Source organism: Macaca nemestrina, chromosome 6 (assembly GCF_043159975.1).
Source record: "Macaca nemestrina isolate mMacNem1 chromosome 6, mMacNem.hap1, whole genome shotgun sequence".
NCBI classification, from domain to species: domain Eukaryota; kingdom Metazoa; phylum Chordata; class Mammalia; order Primates; family Cercopithecidae; genus Macaca; species Macaca nemestrina.
Window position 1 is genome coordinate 105,864,108 of NC_092130.1, and position 18,357 is coordinate 105,882,464.

Genomic DNA, 18,357 nt, shown 5'->3' on the forward strand with positions numbered 1-18,357 from the left:
TAGTAGAGACGGGGTTTCACCGTGTTAACCAGGATGGTCTCGATCTCCTGACCTCGGGATCCACCTGCCTCGGCCTCCCAAAGTGCTGGGATTATAGGCGTGAGCCACCGCGCCCGGCCTAAAATTTCAAAATAAAGTTTAAAAACTAGTGGTCGGGTGTGGTGGCTCATGCCTGTAATTCTGCACTTTGGGAGTCCAAGGTGGGCAGATCACTTAAGGCCAGGAGTTCGAGACCAGCCTGGCCAACATGGTGACACCCCACCTCTACTAAAAATACAAAAAAAAATTAGCCAGGTGTTGTGGCACATGCCTGTAATCCCAGCTACTTTGGAGGCTGAGGCAGAAGAATCACTTGAACCTGGGAGGCGGAGGTTGCGGTAAGTCGAGATCATGCCATTGCACTCCAGCCTCGGCAACAAGAGTGAAACTCCGTCTCAAAAAAAAAATAATAAAAAGTTTAAAAACTAGTGTAATCTTTTGTTTCTTTCTTTTTTTTTTTTTCGAGCTGGAGACTCGCTCTGTCGTGCGATCTTCGCTCACTGCAAGCTCTGCCTCCCAGGTTCACGCCATTCTCCTACCTCAGCCTCCCAAGCAGCTGGGACTAGGACTACAGGCGCCCGCCACCAGGCCCAGCTAATTTTATTTATTTATTTATTTTGTATTTTTACTAGAGATGGGGTTTTACCATGTTAGCTAGGATGGTCTCGATCTCCTGACCTCGTGATCTGCCCGTCTCAGCCTCCCAAAGTGCTGGGATCACAGGCGTGAGCCACTGCACCCAGCCAAAAACTAGTGTACTCTTAAAGCAATTGGCAAAGAGAAGGGAAATCTCTGGATTCTGATCAACAGATTTATCATGACCACTGCCCAAAAATTATCCCATTTTTGCCTATGAATGCACAACATTTTCAAAACGTATCCAGGTGTATACTGCCACAGGCATAGTAATGTTTGTAGCATTATAATTTCATAACATAGAAACATAATGAAAATATACTATTAATAGGCATTTTTGTAATACTGAAATCAACCAAAATACACATCATAAGGTTAAATAAAATGTTTATAAATTTGGAAAAAATGAGTTAGATTTCAATACACTTTAGCATTACTGCTCTGACGTTAACTTATAAGATATGAAAGGCTATCCACAGTAAGTGATATAAGCAAATGAAAGCTTGCCTCATTCTGCATGTCTTTACATTCACAGAAGAGTATCTGGAAGAGTTTACATTAATCTGTCAAAGCAATGTCAAAGCAACCTGTGGTTGTAGGGGAAGTACTTTCAATTTTTACTTTAGGAAGTTCTTTTTTTTTTTTTTGAGACAGAGTCTCGCTCTGTCGCCCAGGCTGGAGTGCAATGGCCCGATCTCGACTCACTGCAACCTCTGCCTCCCGGGTTCAAGATTCTCCTGCCTCAGCCTCCCGAGTAGCTGGGATTACACACGCGTGCCACCACACCCGGCTAATTTTTTGTTTTTTTTTAGTAGAAATGGAGTTTCCCAGTCTTGGCCTCCCAAAGTGCTAGGATTACAGGCGTAAGCCACTGTGTCCAGCCCTTTATATATTTCTATATCGTTTGATGCTTTTTGTTTTTTTGAGACAGACCTCACTTTGTCACCCAGTCTGGAGTGCAGGTATGCGATCTCGGCTCACTGCAGCCTCCACCTCCTGGATTCCAGTGATTCTCCTGCCTCAGTCTCCTGAGTAGCTGGGATTACAAGCGCGTGCCACCGCACCTGGCTAATTTTTGTATTTTTAGTAGAGACAGAGTTTCGCCATGTTGGCCAGGCTAGTCTCGAACTCCTAACCTCCAGGGATCTGCCTGTCTTGCCCTTCCAAAGTGCTGGGATTACAGGCATGAGCCACCACAGCTGGCCTGTTTGATGCTTTTTTTAAAAAAACATAAAGGATGCAGAATTATCTGGATCAAAAAATAAAAGGAAAAAAAGTATCTCACTGCATATAGCAATAAGTTGGCCCACAAAAAGATACTGATATAAAACCCTAGTTCTGGCCATGCGCGGTGGCTCACGCCTGTAATCCCAGCACTCTGGGGGGCCGAGGCAGGTGGATCACAAGGTCAGGAGATCAAGACCATCCTGGCTAATATGGTGAAACCCCGTCTCTACTAAAAATACAAAAATTAGCCAGGTGTGGGGGCACGCACCTGTGGTCCCAGCTACTCCGGAGGCTGAGGCAGGAGAATCGCTTGAATCCAGGAGGCAGAGGTTGCAGTGAGCCAAGATCACGCCACTGCACTCCAGCCTGGGCGATAGAGCGAGATTCCATCTAAAAAAATAAAATAGGCCGGGTGCAGTGGCTCAAGCCTGTAATCCCAGCACTTTGGGAGGCCGAGACAGGTGGATCACGAGGTCAGGAGATCGAGAGCATCCTGGCTAACACGGTGAAACCCCGTCTCTACTAAAAAAAAATACAAAAAACTAGTCAGGCGCGGTGGCGGGCACCTGTAGTCCCAGCTACTCAGGAGGCTGAGGCAGGAGAATGGCATGAACCCGGGAGGCGGAGCTTGTAGTGAGCCGAGATCCGGCCACTGCACTCCAGCCTGGGTGACAGAGCGAGACTCCGTCTCAAAAATAAAAAATAAAATAAAATAAAATAAATTAATGAAAAACCCTACTTCTTAAAAGAAAAAAAAAACTTATGTTATTACCTTGATTTCTCATTGGAATGGTTAGTAGAGCAAGGTATGGCAATAGCTGAGTTTGGAGGCATAAAGCTGGCAGGCAGAAATCAGGAAAAAGTGCTTTTGCTGCCAGGCAATTTTCCCGATACTGTATAGAAAAGAAAAAAAAAGATGAAAGGAAAAATGAAATTAAAAATATGTATTCCTAGACAAACTAAGTTTACTATATAAACGTACACAGTAAGTTTATATTAACTTGTAGGTTTATATACCACAAATATACTTTTAATAGCTTAAATAAGTAGTCCTTTATAGTTTGTCTAACATTGTCTAATAGAGTATTTTACCTACGTAACTATTTCACATTTGATAAACAAGAATTTTTAAAAGACATTGAATGTATAAGAAAACCAAATTTAAAACTCAAAGGAATTATTTATGAGCACACACACACCACAAATTACATGAAAATATTATTTTTAATGAAATAATTTGTTTTCTGTAGTCAACATAATGTTACGCTGAGCAAGAGAAAAGCACAATCCCTGCCTTCCAGAAGCTAACAGTCTCAGATAATTTATATGTAGCTACAAGGCAAAATTAATATATATGCTATAAAAGACAAAGCAGGCCAGGCATGGTGGCTCACACCTGTAATCCCAGCACTTTGAGAGGCTGAGGCAGACAGATCACGAGGTCAGGAAATCGAGACCATCCTGGCTAACATGGTGAAACTCTGTCTCTACTAACAATATAAAAAATTAGCCCAGCCGGGCGCGGTGGCTCAAGCCTGTAATCCCAGCACTTTGGGAGGCCGAGACGGGCGGATCACAAGGTCAGGAGATCAAGACCATACTGGCTAACACGGTGAAACCCCGTCTCTACTAAAACTACAAAAAAATTAGCCGGGCGAGGTGGCGGACACCTGTAGTCCCAGCTACTCAGGAGGCTGAGGCAGGAGAATGGTGTGAACCCGGGAGGCGGAGCTTGCAGTGAGCTGAGATCCGGCCACTGCACTCCAGCCTGGGAGACAGAGCGAGACTCCGTCTCAAAAAAAAAAAAAAAAAAAAAATTAGCCAGGCGTGGTGGCATGCGCCTGTAGTCCCAGTTACTCGGGAGGCTGAGGCAGGAGAATTGCTTGAACCTGGGAGGTAGAGCTTGCAGTGAGCCGAGATCGCGCCACTGCACTCCAGCCTGGGCGACAGGGCGAGACTCTGTCTCAAAAAAAAAAAAGACAAAGCAAGTCAATGAGATATAAATTGCTTAAAAATGATTAAATTCTCGAAGAAATCTGTTGGAAAAAATGTCCTAGGTAATAAATTATAGGGTAATTTTCAGCTGTATAACTTTAGAATCAGAAGACATCTCAGAGACGACCCAGTCCAGGGGTCATGAATTCAGATATTACAGAATTCAAGCAGGCAATATAAGTGAATGAACCAGCTGGGGACAGTGGTACCTACTACTCTCATCTCAAAGGGGCAGATGCTACATGGCAAGGTGATTGCTGCCATGCAGAAATATGAGCCAGTGTTATACTTCACTTTCCTTTTGTTTTTTTGAGAGATGGGGGTCTCCCTCTGTTGCCCAGGCTGGAGTGCAGTGGCACAATCATTGTTCACTGCAAACTCTGCCTCCCAGGCTTAATCAATCCTTCCAATTCACCCTCTCAAGTAGCTGGCACTAGGTAGGAAAAACAAAAAAAATTTTGTTTTTCTTTTTCCTGTAGATTTGGGATCTCACTATGTTGCCCAGGCTGGTCTCAAACTCCTGGTGTGTGCCACCACACCCAGCTAATTGTTTTTTTTTTTTTTATAGAGATGGGATTTTACCATATTGCCCACGCAGGTCTCAAACTCCTGGGCTCCGGTGATCCTTCCACATCAGCTTTCCAAAGGTGTGAGCCACTGCACCTGGCCTTTTTTTTTTTTTTTTTCCTACCAGGAGATTCCAGAAATTCTGAAGCTAGAAATTCATATCTAACTTTTTTTTTTCCTGAGACAGAGTCTTGTTATGTCACCCAGGATGGAGTGCAGTGCTGTGGCATGATCTTGGCTCACTGCAACCTCCGCCTCCTGGGTTCACGCAATTCTCCTGCTTCAGCCTCCTGAGTAGCTGGGATTACAGGAGCGCACCACCGCACCCGGCTAACTTTTGTATTTTTAGTAGAGATGGGGTTTCACCATGTTGGTTAGGCTGGTCTGGAACTCCTGACCTCGTGTTCTGCCCGCCTTGTCCTCCAAAAAGTGCTGGGATTATAGGCGTGAGCCACCGCGCCCAGTCGAAATTTGTATCTTTTAATCATTAGTCTGATTTTTAAAGATTGGCAATTCATTTTGAAAACTTTGTTGTGTATTTTGTCTTCAACTTGTGTGCCACCCATTTTTTACCTCTAAATAATTCAATCATCTACATTTTTTGCTGTGGAGAGTAAGAACACATTAGGTAAATACCTTGTCCACATAGAGGCAAGGCCAAGATTTCCTCTCCTTTCTTTGATTAATTTAAATTGACAAGCTCTCTATTTATAGTATACAATATGATGTTCTGAAATATGTAAATATGGTAGAATGGCTAAATCAAGCCAATTAACATATGCATTACCTTACATACATATATTTTTGTGTGTGTGGTGAGAACACTTAAAATCTACTGTTTTAGTGATTTTCTTTCTTTTTTTCTTTTTGAGACGGAGTCTTGCTCTGTCTCCCAGGCTAGAGTGCAGTGGCGCGATGTCAGCTCACTGCAAGCTCCACCTCCTGGGTTCACGCCATTCTCCTGCCTCAGCCTCCAGAGTAGCTGGGATTACAGGCGCCCGCTGCCACGTCCAACTAAATTTTTGTATTTTTAGTAGAGACAGGGTTTCACTGTGTTAGCCAGGATGGTCTTGATCTTCTGACCTTATGATATGCCCACTTTGGCCTCCCAAAGTGCTGGGATTACAGGCGTGAGCCACCACACCCAGCAGTGATTTTCAAATACATGATACATTGTTATTAATAGTCACAATGTTATACAACATCTCTCTTGAACTTAAAACTTATTCCTCCTGGCCGGGCACTGGCATGGTGGCTCATACCTGTAATCCCAGCACTCTGGGGGGCCGAGGCACGTGGATCATGAGGTCAAGAGATCTAGACTATCCAGGCTAACATGCTGAAACTTTGTCTCTACTAAAAATACAAAAATTAGCTAGGTAAGGTGGCGCACACCTCTAGTCCCAGTTACTAGGGAGGCTGAGGCAGAATTGCTTTAACCTGGGAGGCGGAGGTTGCAGTGAGCCAAGATTGCGCCACTGCACTCCAGCTTGGTGCAGAGCGAGGCTCAGTCTCAAAAACAAAAAACAAAAGAAAACTTATTCTGCCTGCCTAACTGAAATTTTATATACTAGGGATTTCTATTTTCCAGTCAGCATTCTCAGGTTGAACTAGGGTTTATTTATTTATAATTTTTTTCTTTTTCTTGTAGATATGGGATCTCACTATGTTGCCCAGGCTGGTCTCAAACTCCTGGGCTCAAGTGATCCTCTTGTTTTGGCCTTCCACAGTGCTGGGATTACAGGTGTGAGCCACCATGCCTGGCCCTAAAGTTTGTTTTTAATTGAAACTAAAATATAACTATGCAGCTGGGTGCAGTGGCTCACGCCTGTAATCCTAGCACTTAGAGAGGCCAACGCAGGTGGACCACTTGAGGTCAGGAGTTCAAGAAGAGCCTGGCCAACATGGCGAAACCCTGTCTCTACTAAAAATACAAAACTTAGCTGGGCATGGAGGCACATGCCTGTAATCCTAGCTACTCGGGAGGCTGAGGTGAGAGAATTGCTTGAACCTAGGAGGCAGAGGTTACAATGAGCCGAGATGGCACCACTGCACTCCAGCCTGGTGACAGAATGACTCTGCCTCAATTAAAAAAAAAATAAATAATAAAATATGGCCTGGCACAGTGGCTCACATTTGTAATCCCAGCACTTTGAGAGGCCGAGGCAGGAGGATCACGAGGTCAAGAGATCGAGACCATCCTGGCCAACATGGTGAAACCCTGTCTCTACTAAAAATACAAAAAATTAGTCGGGCGTGGTGGCTGGTGCCTGTAATCCCAGCTACTTGGGAGGTTGAGGCAGGAGAACTGCTTGAACCTGGGAGGCGGAGGTTGCAGTGAGCCGAGATCGTGCCATTGCACTCCAGCCTGGGCAAAAAGAGCGAAACTCCGTTTCAAAAAATAAAAAAATAAAAAATAAAATAAAATGTAACTATGCTTTGATTCCAATAAAACTGAACTAATAAAATATGTATATGTTTTCAAATTTTGATGGTCTTTTTTCCCTTAAAAAATTGTACAAGCATTTAAGAGTAACCTTTTTATGTTTAATAAAAACTCAGAATCTAATTGTGGACCTTAGCAACTATTTCATTAAAAATGACACATTTTTTCCTTTGTTATGTTTTAAAGAAAATAACTGCTTTTAGTTATAATTCATATACTATAAAGTTCACATATTCAAAGTATACAATTTTTTTTTTTTACCTTTTTATATATTAGAAACCACTGAGGTTTGTGCAAGGGTCGAAAACTTGATCCTCCTCCTTGGCAATGAGCATATCCTCGGGCTTTGTTGGAATGTATCACACCTCTCGTAGCTATAGATGTGCTATATTCCCTGAGTAAAGAGCATGTCTAACAAATGAGACAAGATGTGAAAGAAAATAGATTTATAAAAGAGCATTACTGGTATTCCCGATACATACAAAATACTAACCGTATTTAGTTTCTATGTGTTCACTTTCTTCAACATCACTACAGCCTTATAAATAACGGCACTATAAATTTATCTAAAGCAAATTCCACTGGGACATATCAATCAAATTAAATGTGTAAACCCTGAGTGGATCTTGGACAGGGGTAGGGGAAACAACTTTGAATACATTTTTTAGGCAAATGAGGAAATCTGAATAGGGAGAATATATTGCTAGATTAGTGTTAACTTTCTTTGGAAAGTTAATTATATAACTTATTAGTTAACGTAATTAGTTAATATAATTAAAATATAATTAAAACTAAAATATGACTATGCAGCCGGGCACAGTGGCTCATGCCTGTAATCCCAGCACTTTGGGAGGCCACTTATATTTACTAGTTATAGTTTAGTTTCAGTTGGGTATGATAATGCTATGGTAGTTGTAATAGAACAATGTTCTTATGTTGCTTAAGTATTAAGTGCCATGATGTTCACAATTATTAACACTTTCCAATTATTCAGCCAGAAATAAATATGTAAATATACAGATTAAGAAAAAGTGGCAAAATATGCAAACTGCCAAACACAAGTTAAGGATATGCAGCTATTCATTGAACTATCATTATTTTTTTCAATTTTTAATTTGTGAGGGTACCTAGTAGCTGTATATTTATGAGTTACAGGAGTTATTTTGATACAATGCATAATAATTACCTCCAGGTAAATGGGGTATCCACTACCTCAAGCATTTATCCTTGGTGTCACAAACAAGTCAATTATACTCTTTTCGTTATTTTGTATTATTATTTAAAACAGGGTCTCGGTCTGTTGCCCAGTCTGGAGTGCGGTGGCACGATCACAGCTCACTGTAACCTCAAAATCCTGGGCTCAAGTGATTCTCCCACCTCACCCTCCCAAATAGCTAGGACTACAGGTGCCTGCCACCATACCTAGCTAATTTTTTTTTTTTTTTTTTTTTGAGGCGGAGTTTCGCTCTGTCTCCCAGGCTGGAGTGCAGTGGCCGGATCTCAGCTCACTGCAAGGTCCGCCTCCTGGGTTTACGCCATTCTCCTGCCTCAGCCTCCCGAGTAGCTGGGACTACAGGCGCCCGCCACCTCGCCCGGCTAGTTTTTTTTGTATTTTTTAGTAGAGACGGGGTTTCACCATGTTAGCCAGGATGGTCTCGATCTCCTGACCTCGTGATCCGCCCGTCTCGGCCTCCCAAAGTGCTGGGATTACAGGCTTGAGCCACCGCGCCCGGCCCATACCTAGCTAATTTTTAAAATCTCTTCTAGAGATGCGGTCTGGCTGTGTTTCCCAGGCTGTTCTCAAACTTCTGACCTCAAGTGATCTTCCTGCCTTGGACTCCCAAAGTGCAGAATTAGTGGCAGGAATCACTGCTCCTGGTTCACTGTACTATCCTTTTAATTTATTTATAGGTTGGAAAATTTCAAAATAAAAAAGAAACAATTATTTTAAACGTTAAGCAAATGCAACTGCTGAGTAATGAAGCTCTATATCATAAATGGTTTTTCTGTGTCTTTCCTAATTTTACTTATTACTGTTATTTCAATGTTTTAATTTTTTGAGACAAGGTCCAGATCTATTGCCCAGGCTGGAGTGCAGTGGTGTGATCTCAACTCACTGCAGCCTCTGCCTCTCGGGCTCAAGCCATCCTCCCACCTCAGCCTCCTGAGTAGCTGGGACCACTACACCCAAGCAATCTTCTTGGCATTTTTGTAGAGATAGGGTTTCGTCATGTTTCCCCAGCTGGTCTCAAACTCATAAGCTCAAGTAATCCACCTGCCTCGGCCTCGTTAAGTGCTGGGTTTACAGGTGTGACCCACTGAGCCCAGCCTTATTTTAGTATTTATAACACACAGAAATATTAGCATATCAAAACAGTGTTGTCCAACAGAACTTCCTGCAATGATGGAAATGTTTTGTATCTGGGCTGTTCAATAAAGTAGCCATCAGCCACATGCAGTTACCAAGTACTGGAGATGTGGCTAGTATGACTGAGGAACTGAATTTTTAAGTAAATTTAAATAGCTACTTGTGGCTGGTGGCTATTGTACTGGTAAGGGCAGTTTTAAGACGTTAAGAACAAAATACAAATTTTATAGTAAATAGTTTAAAATACGTAAAAGAAATAAATTTTAAAAACTAGCAGAAAGTGTAGCAACATGTACAGTTCCTTCTCTTGTATCTACTTTTTAATGGTTGTCATATTTTGAGTATGTATTAATTTTTTTTTTTTTTTTTTTTTTTTTTTGAGACGGAGTCTCGCTCTGTAGCCCAGGCTGGAGTGCAGTGGCCGGATCTCAGCTCACTGCAAGCTCCGCCTCCCGGGTTCACGCCATTCTCCAGCCTCAGCCTCCCGAGTAGCTGGGACTACAGGCGCCTGCCACCTCGCCCGGCTAGTTTTTTGTATTTCTTAGTAGAGATGGGGTTTCACCGTGTTAGCCAGGATAGTCTCGATCTCCTGACCTCGTGATCCGCCCGTCTCGGCCTCCCAAAGTGCTGGGATTACAGGCTTGAGCCACCGCGCCCGGCCAAGTATGTATTAATTTTAAAATCAGAAAATAAGCTGGGGCCACGCATGGTGGGTCACGCCTGTAATCCCAGCACTTTGAGAGGCCAGGGCAGGCAGATCACTTGAGCTTAGGAGTTCGAGACCAGTATGGGTAACATGGTGAAACCCTGTCTCTACCCAAAAAAAAAAAAAAAAAAACCAGCTAGGGATAGTGGTGCTTGCCTGTAATCCCAGCTACTGGATGGGGGAGTGCCTGAGGTTGGAGGATAGCTTGAGCCCAGAAGGTCAAGGTTGCAGTGAGCAACCACTTTGTACCACTGGACTCCAGCATGGGCAAAAAAGTAAGATACTGTCTCGAAAAAAAAAAGAAAATAAGCTGGGCATGGTAGTGTGTATCTGTATTTCTAGCTACTTGGAAGGCAGAGAGGAGAGGATCCCCTAAGCCCAGTAGTTCAAGACCAGCCTGGGTAACATAGCTATAGCTAGAGCCTCTTCTCCAAAAAAAAAAAAAAAAAAAAAAACCATAACCACAAAACCAGAAAATTTAGAGACAGGAGTGGTGGTTCACGCTTGTAATCCCAGCACCCAGCACTTTGGGAGGCTCAGGCGAAAGGACTGTTTGAGCCCAGGAATTTGAGACCAGCCTGAGCTGATCTAGTGAGACCCTGTCTACACACACACACACACACACACACACACACAGAAAATAACTTTAGAAACAATTGGTACTATATTATCAGCAGAAAAATCAGATTTGCTACTGAAGCTTCATTATAAACACTGAGTTGGATACATTAACTTTAGCATAGTTATGAAGAAGAGTCACATAAAATAATGTCAGGCAATTAGGGATAAAAGTAAACTTTCTTTTCTTAATTCTAAGGAAATACCTATAAGCATTTTAAGTCAAATGTCAAATGGTCTTACATTCCAGTCACCACTGAGGATATCTGCAAAACTTAGAAATTCACTGGCTCTCACAATATCATCAATATCCATGAAGAAATCTATGTAGTTTTGGTGAAGATATAAATTAAATAAGTCTCCAGGCATGTGTGACATTTCTACTATCTCCTATAAAAACAAGCATATATACTTAAATTTGGCAAAAATGCAATGGTCAAATATATATGCACACAAATAATATATCCTTTGTAACCTGTACTAAGTGTCATTAAAGAACTTACCTCAGGTTCAACAAGTAATGTATCCCGTTCATATTCTGATAAATGAGAGGGCAACCGAGGTGAGTCTAATTCTGTTAAAGATGCTCCTATAAAAAATTGCTGAAATTATTAAAGATAATACCTTCTTTATAATTATATAGCACCAGTCATTTGAAGAGTCTGAAAATTTTAGACATACAATACCAACATAGTAAGCAAACTGTTCAAAAATAATAAATAAAAACAACTGGAAGCAAGCATCTATTTTATCCATATTAGCAAGAACTAAATTAAGAATTCTGATGCTTAGATTACGGCTTTTCTAGACTTAAAATATTCCACTTCCTAATGCACTCCCATTTCACCTTTTCCAGCTTTGGGGTTGCTTTCTTCCCTTGATCTCTCATCTCAATACAGTGGTCTTTACTCTTATCTACTATGTACGAAGATGTTGCTCTCTACATGAAAGAATACGAACTCCATTTGCTAATGCAAGAGACGATGAACGTATGTTGGAGAGGAAAAGAAAGGAGAGAAAGAAAAGAATCAGGTGGGAATAGTCACTCAAGTTCAAAGTAAGAGGATCCAGTGACAGAGGAATGTCCTCACTGCCATCTAAGTGATGCCCATTTTCCTCAGATGGTATGGAGGTTTCCATTTAGAAATCCCAATTTCTTTCCTTCAGGATCATCAGACTGAATACAGGCATTTGCTATCAAAAGGAGGGACTATTTGGGACACTAAAATGGGCAATAGGGAGTGAAAGAACTGAGAGGGAGCAGTCATCAAAAAAGACAGAAAAGGCAATAAACATCTCTGGTTGGGGAGTCAGAAAGCTTGTAAACTAGAGAAATACAAGAGGATTGAAAGAAACCTTAAGCTACCTGGTAATTTGTCTAAGGCTCTGTTGGCTGGAGCCCAGTATTAAGAGGGCTTTAGGCTACCAACACTTGCCACAAAAGTCTAGATGATCTGCTGTCTTATCTTCTGCAAACTATAAAGATTTACACACATGGATATGGCCTGCAATAGCATGTTTTTACTTTTAATCCTGCTCATGGTCAGAAAATATTCTATTTTCCTACTATGTCTTAGGCCTAGGCAAACAGTATCTGACCTAGCTCTAACTCTTAGAGCAGAACCAAAATACATGACATTTTTTTAGAAGTGACATTTTATTTCCATTTTAAGACTACGTGATATCCAACAGATTTAAAAAATGTAAAAATTTCTTACTTTTACAATACAGAATTTTCCCCAAAGCTCTGAAGAGAAACAGAGAAACATCTTTGCCACCAATAGCTTGGACCTCTTGATTTTCAAAAACCCTATCAGGTTTTTTTCTTCGTTTTGATTTTGACAGCACAGCATCCGATTTTAAAGACATTCCTTTTTTCCTTGGCCATAAGTTGTTTTCTCCTGAATAATATACACCCAAGTGACAATATTTAAATTAAAATATGAAAATTAAAACTAAGAACACTTCAGATATAGTTACACTAAATATTCTAATTAAAATATATTTTCCTAATAAACAAAAATTACAAACGACATTAACCGAGTCAGAATTCTCTTTGGGTTACAAACATTAAAATGGAATAAAATGTTATCTGCAAGTTATTTCATAATGCAGATTTCAAACTTTCACATGCACAACAGCACAATCTCCAATATAGGTTGACATTCGTGATCCAAAAATTCAAACTCCAAAATGCTCCAAAATATGAAACTTGCAGTGCCAACAAGATGCTCAAAGGCAATGGTCATTGGAGCACTTTGTATTTCAGATTTTCAGACGAGGGATTTTCAACTGGTATAATGCAAATATTCCAAAATCTAAAAAAATATCTGCAATCCTTCTATTCCCAAAAATTTCAAATAAAGGATATTCAACCTGTACTGTCATATCGCCTTGGTTTCTCATGGTGTTATGTGCAAGATACTGTCCCTGGCATGTGATACATTTGAATTTAATCTTCATAACAACCCGGTGAAGGGAGAATTTTTTTTTTTTTTTTTTTGCGATGGGGTCTCACTCTGTTGCCCAGGCTGGAGTGCAGTGGTGCCATCTTGGCTCACCACACCCTCTGCCTCCTGGGTTCAAGCAATTCTCCTGCTTCAGCCTCCCAAGCAGCTGGGATTACAGGCATATGCCCGGCTAAATTTTTGTATTTTCAGCAGAGATGGAGTTTCACCATGTTGGCCAGGCTGGTCACGACCTCCCAACCACCCGACTTAGCCTCCCCAAGTGCTAGGATTACAGGCGTGACCCACCACGCCTGGCCTTTTCTTTTTGACACAGGGTCTGGCTCTATCACCCAGTCTGGAGTACAGTGGCACAATCATAGCTCACTGAAGCCTCAACCTTCAGGCTCAAGTGATCCTCCCACCTCAGCCTCTCAAGTATCCGGGACTACAGGTATGCACCACTATGCTGGCTATATATATATTTTTATAATTAGAGATGAGGTCTCGCTATGTTGGGCTGGTATCAGACTCTTGAGGTTGAAGCTTCCTTCTACCTCAGTCTCCTATAGTGTTGGGATAACAGGTGAGAGCCACTGCACCTGACCAATTATTATTAGACAGTTAATGAAATGAGATACAAAGAGGTGAAGTAATTGGCTCAAGGTCATCAGTGAGTGAATGACTGGAATCCAGGCAGTCTGGTTCTGCAGTGTATGTTTAACAACCTCTCTACTGATGTTGAGAGTATCCAATTTATGAATACGCATGTGATCAAATTTCTCGGGTTTTAAATTTTTTTTCTTAATTTTTTTGTAGAGACAAGGTCTTGTTATGTTGCCCAGGCTTGTTTCAAACTCCTAGGCTCAAGTGATCCACCCACCTTGGCTTCAGGCATGAGTCACCATGCTTGCCCCAAGTTTCATTTTTAAGTCTACTATTTAGAACTCAAGAGTGCATGACTTAAAAGCTACCTCGAACAGCAGAAAGAGCACAGGATCTGGATTTGAATCAAAGTACTGTCTATCTCATTAGGTTGATATGAGAATTAAATGAAAAAAACATAATTGCTAACATAGTTCTTGGCCCACTCTTTAATGTCAATTTGTCAATGTTAAGCATTAAGTAAGTAGTCTGCTAAATGTCTTCTGAAGGACTATGCAGTAAACTATGATCATTACAGTAAAAATGTAACTCACTGCCATTAGTGAAACTATCTTTTTACTACATCTTTTTACATATTAACAGGAAATTTATTAAACATATCTCATAAATTTACATGTTTCAATATTAACAGGAAATAAATTTACTAAACATGTCTCATAAATTATTATAAAAATAATTTCAGGCTGGGCACGGTGGCTCATGCCTATAATCCCAGCACTTTGAGGGGCCGAGGAGGGCGGATCTTGAGGTTAGGAGATCGCAACCATCCTGGCTAAGACAGTGAAACCCCATCTCTATTTAAAATACAAAAAAATTAGCCGGGCCCAGTGGCAGGTGACTGTAGGCAGCTACTCAGGAGGCTGAGGCAGAATGGCGTGAAACCGGGAGGCAGAGCTTGCAGTGAGCCAAGATCACACCACTGCACTCCAGCCTGGGCGGCAGAGTGAGACTCCGTCTCAAAATAAATAATAATAATTTCAAAAGTATTATTAAACTGATTAATGGCTGGCCATTTATTGAGCACTTAATATGAATCAAGCACTGTAAGAAGCACTCTGGAAGTATCACCTCACATATTCTTCATAGGACCCTAAGAAGTAAGTGCTCACATGAAAGGTGAGAAAACAGAGGCACAGAAACATAGAGTCACCTGCATAGGACTATATAACTGGTAAGTGGCAGAGGCAGAATTTTTATCCAGGAAATCTCGTTCTAAATTAACTTTGAAAGGTAAACTATCTCAAACAGAAACAAGGATATATACTACAACATATTCATAGAAGGGTATATACGCATGAGTATATATTTAATTTTAAGCCACTGTCTCAATAACAAAGAAGGATAAATAGGTATAGACCAAATATAAGTTAAAATGTTTGATTACACTGAATGAATTAAGAGAAAGTCAGTCACCTATATAATGCCACATGACTGTATCTTCCATAGTTACCTTTTGAAGAAGAAAACTGGAGGCTGTTTATTGCACTTCTGATATCACCAGAACATCCTTGACAGAGCAACTCTAGAGAAGTTTTGTCAGGGACAGTAATTTTTCCTCCATTCTAAAATAAGAAAATTAAATTTTTAAAAAAGTATTTTCTTAAAAATAACAACAAAAAAAAACCCCAACCTATTTTCTCAACTTAATTAAAGTAAATTAGATTCTTTTAAACTTAAATACTAAAAAGGGCTGGGAACGGTGGCACATTCCCATAATCTCAGCAATTTAGGAGGCTGAGGTAGGAGGATCACTTGAGCTCAGGAGTTTGAGACCAGCCTAGGCAAGGTAGTAAGACCTCATCTCTACAAAAAATCAAAACAATTAGCTGGGCATGGTGGCATGCACCTGTATTCCCTGCTACTCGGGAGGCTGAAGTGGGAGGATCACTTGAGCCCTGGAGATGAAGGCTGCAGTGAGCTATGATCTTGCCACTGCACTCTAGCCTGGGCTATAGAGCCAGAAAAAAAAACTTATCTTAAAATAATAATAAAAAACTAAAAAGCCTCCATGTTAAACACTGGTCTATGAATGGTACAAGCTTCAATGACTTATTACAGTTTAAGGTATACTTTCAGGAAATATTAAATAATGTATTGTTTTACTTTTTCACTTTGACCAGGTTGTATTTTGAAGTTTTTACTCTCTCACTATATACACACAAATATGTAACATATATATGTACACACACACACACACACAAACCCTCAAAATGCAATAGAATGTGATAAAACTAAATATACACAAAATAATCTGACAAATTTATGAAATTTACATGAAAATTCCTTTACTCAGGTTTTCAACACATTATACAGTCTGGTGAGGATGAAAAAGCCACAATTACACCAATTATTTCTTCTTCTTCTTTTTTAAACCGGAGCCACTTGAACTAATCAATTCACTAAAAAAAAAAAATTTTTGTTTTGACACAAGGTGTTACTATATCACACCTGGGCTGGTCTTGAGCTCCCTGGCTCAACTAATCCTCCCACCGCTGTCAGCCTTTGTAGCTGGGACTACAGGCATGCACCATGGCTCAATTTGCAGTTCTCACGCTTATAGTAGAGAATGTAGATTTTCTTTTAGAGACAGGGTCTAGGTCTGTCCACGACAGACTACAGTCATGTCATCTAGATCACTGCAGTCTCAAACTCCTAGGCTCCAGTGACCATCCTGCCTCAGGCTTCTGAGTAGCTGGGACTACAGGAGCATACCACCATGACCAGGTAATTTTTTTTTCTTTTTTTTGGGTGGGGGATACGGAGTTTCGCTCTTGTTGCCCAGGACGGAGTGAAGTAGTGCAATCTTGGCTCATTGCAACCTCCACCCCCTGGGTTCAAGAGATTCTCCTGCCTCAGCCTCCTGAGTAGCCGAGATTATAGGCACCTGCCACTACACCCAGGTAATTTTTATATTTTTATTAGAGATGAGGTTTCACCTGTTGGCCAGGATGGTCATGAACTCCTGACCTCAGGTGATACACCCACCTCGGCCTCCCAAAGTGCTAGGATTACAGGCGTGAGCCACTGCACCTGACCCATTAAATATTTTCAAAACACTAATGGCATAATAATTCATCACAGTAATTGCTTCCTGTATTACAGGACTCAGTTTGTTTCTCATTTTTCACTATTAATATCTGTTATTTATTCAGTTAGGTGCTCTACACTAACGTGTTTAATCCTCAAAACAACCTCTCCCTTGGAGACTTCCCTCAGTTCCTGTGGTCCTAGCAGTGCAACAAAAATTATGTTTCATGCAAGATTTGGTTGATTTATACCAGTAGGATTCCCTAGAACCATGATGCTGAGAGCAGAAGGTCCATCAGTTTTTTTTTTAACATCATCTTGATTTGAGATATAGAAAAAAATGACATACTAAAATTGAAACAAGGCCGGGCACATGGGCTCATGCCTGAAATCTCAGCACTTTCAGAGGCTGAGGAGGGAGGATCACTTGAGCCAGGAATTCAAGACTAGCCTGGGCAATAGAGGGAGACCTTGTCTCTAAAAAAAAATTAAAAAATTAGCCAGGCATGGTGGTACCAGCCTGCAGTCCCAGCTGCTTGTGAGGTTGAGGTGGGAGGAACACTTGAGCCCAAGAGGTCGAGGCTGCAGTGAGCAATGATTATGCCACTATAGTCCAGCCTGAGCAAAAGAGTGAGACCCTGTCTCAAAAAAAAAAAAAAAGTGACAACAGCTGTATATGAATGTAAATATACTTTACTGAACTGTATCTTTGAAAATGGTTAAGTTGATAAATTTTATGACACGTTTTTCACTACAATTTAAAAAAATGTCAAAATTAAAAAGTGACAATAGGATAACAGGAAGAGTTGAATTGTTGATAACTACCACACCTACATGCCAGAAAACATTTTCTTGATGATAGACACAATTTAGAACAGTAAACCAAGCAAAAGAAAAATTTACCTCAATGTGAAAGTGGAAGTTTAATAGAAAAATATTAAAGATTTTGAAAATCAGTATTTCCTACATTTGCTAAAATGACATGTATGCCTTATGAATATAATAAAATGCTTTTATTCTAAAAAATTAAAATAATACATGTTTCCAACTCCTTCAGTTTACATAACACTATTTAAGCTGGGCTTTCTATAGTTATCAAGTGAGGTTTAATTAATCAGAGACTTACCTTGTTAGCTTCTATAGTCACTATTCGATTAAGAAATTTCATCATAATTGTTGGTGCCACAGGGTTGAAACTAAAAGTTTTATAAAGAAAGACAGCAGTTAAATGATTAATTTAAAAATATAATACGTATGTGACCTTTATAAGCAGAAATTTCTTTCTTACCTAATATTTGAGATAGAACACTCTTCCTGAATTTCTTTGGGAAACAATAACCTTTGATTATTATCTCCACTGAGACTGTCCGAAATTACAAATATAAGAGGACATCGACCAATCCTCACATACTTCCTAAAATAACAAAATACAGCAATGTTGAAATTTAAGCCACTTCTCATTTAATTTGGAGTTTTAGAATACTTCACTGAAACCTACCTTAGAACTTCATGTAAAGTATGAGAATCCCGATAAAACTGGTTAGGTAAATCCTATTGAAAATAAAAAATAAATAATAGTATAGTTTTATTCCATTGCAAATTTATTTTTCAGATT

General features: G+C 40.4%; 1 protein-coding gene across 11 annotated transcripts in view; it reads right to left on the reverse strand.

Moving 5' to 3' along the window:
* Positions 1–18,357, reverse strand: part of LOC105475191 (RAD17 checkpoint clamp loader component) — a 47,741-nt gene that overhangs the window by 12,546 nt on the left and 16,838 nt on the right. For all 11 annotated transcript variants that reach the window (XM_011730264.3, XM_011730254.3, XM_011730261.3 and 8 more), the window contains 9 exons: positions 18,241–18,293; positions 18,031–18,156; positions 17,869–17,938; positions 15,166–15,277; positions 12,321–12,503; positions 11,106–11,191; positions 10,846–10,992; positions 7,172–7,321; positions 2,675–2,795 (listed from right to left, as the gene is read on the reverse strand). In XM_011730264.3, coding sequence (XP_011728566.1) covers positions 2,675–2,795; positions 7,172–7,321; positions 10,846–10,992; positions 11,106–11,191; positions 12,321–12,503; positions 15,166–15,277; positions 17,869–17,938; positions 18,031–18,156; positions 18,241–18,293 — 1,048 coding nt within the window. The remainder of the gene's footprint in view (positions 1–2,674; positions 2,796–7,171; positions 7,322–10,845; positions 10,993–11,105; positions 11,192–12,320; positions 12,504–15,165; positions 15,278–17,868; positions 17,939–18,030; positions 18,157–18,240; positions 18,294–18,357) is intronic.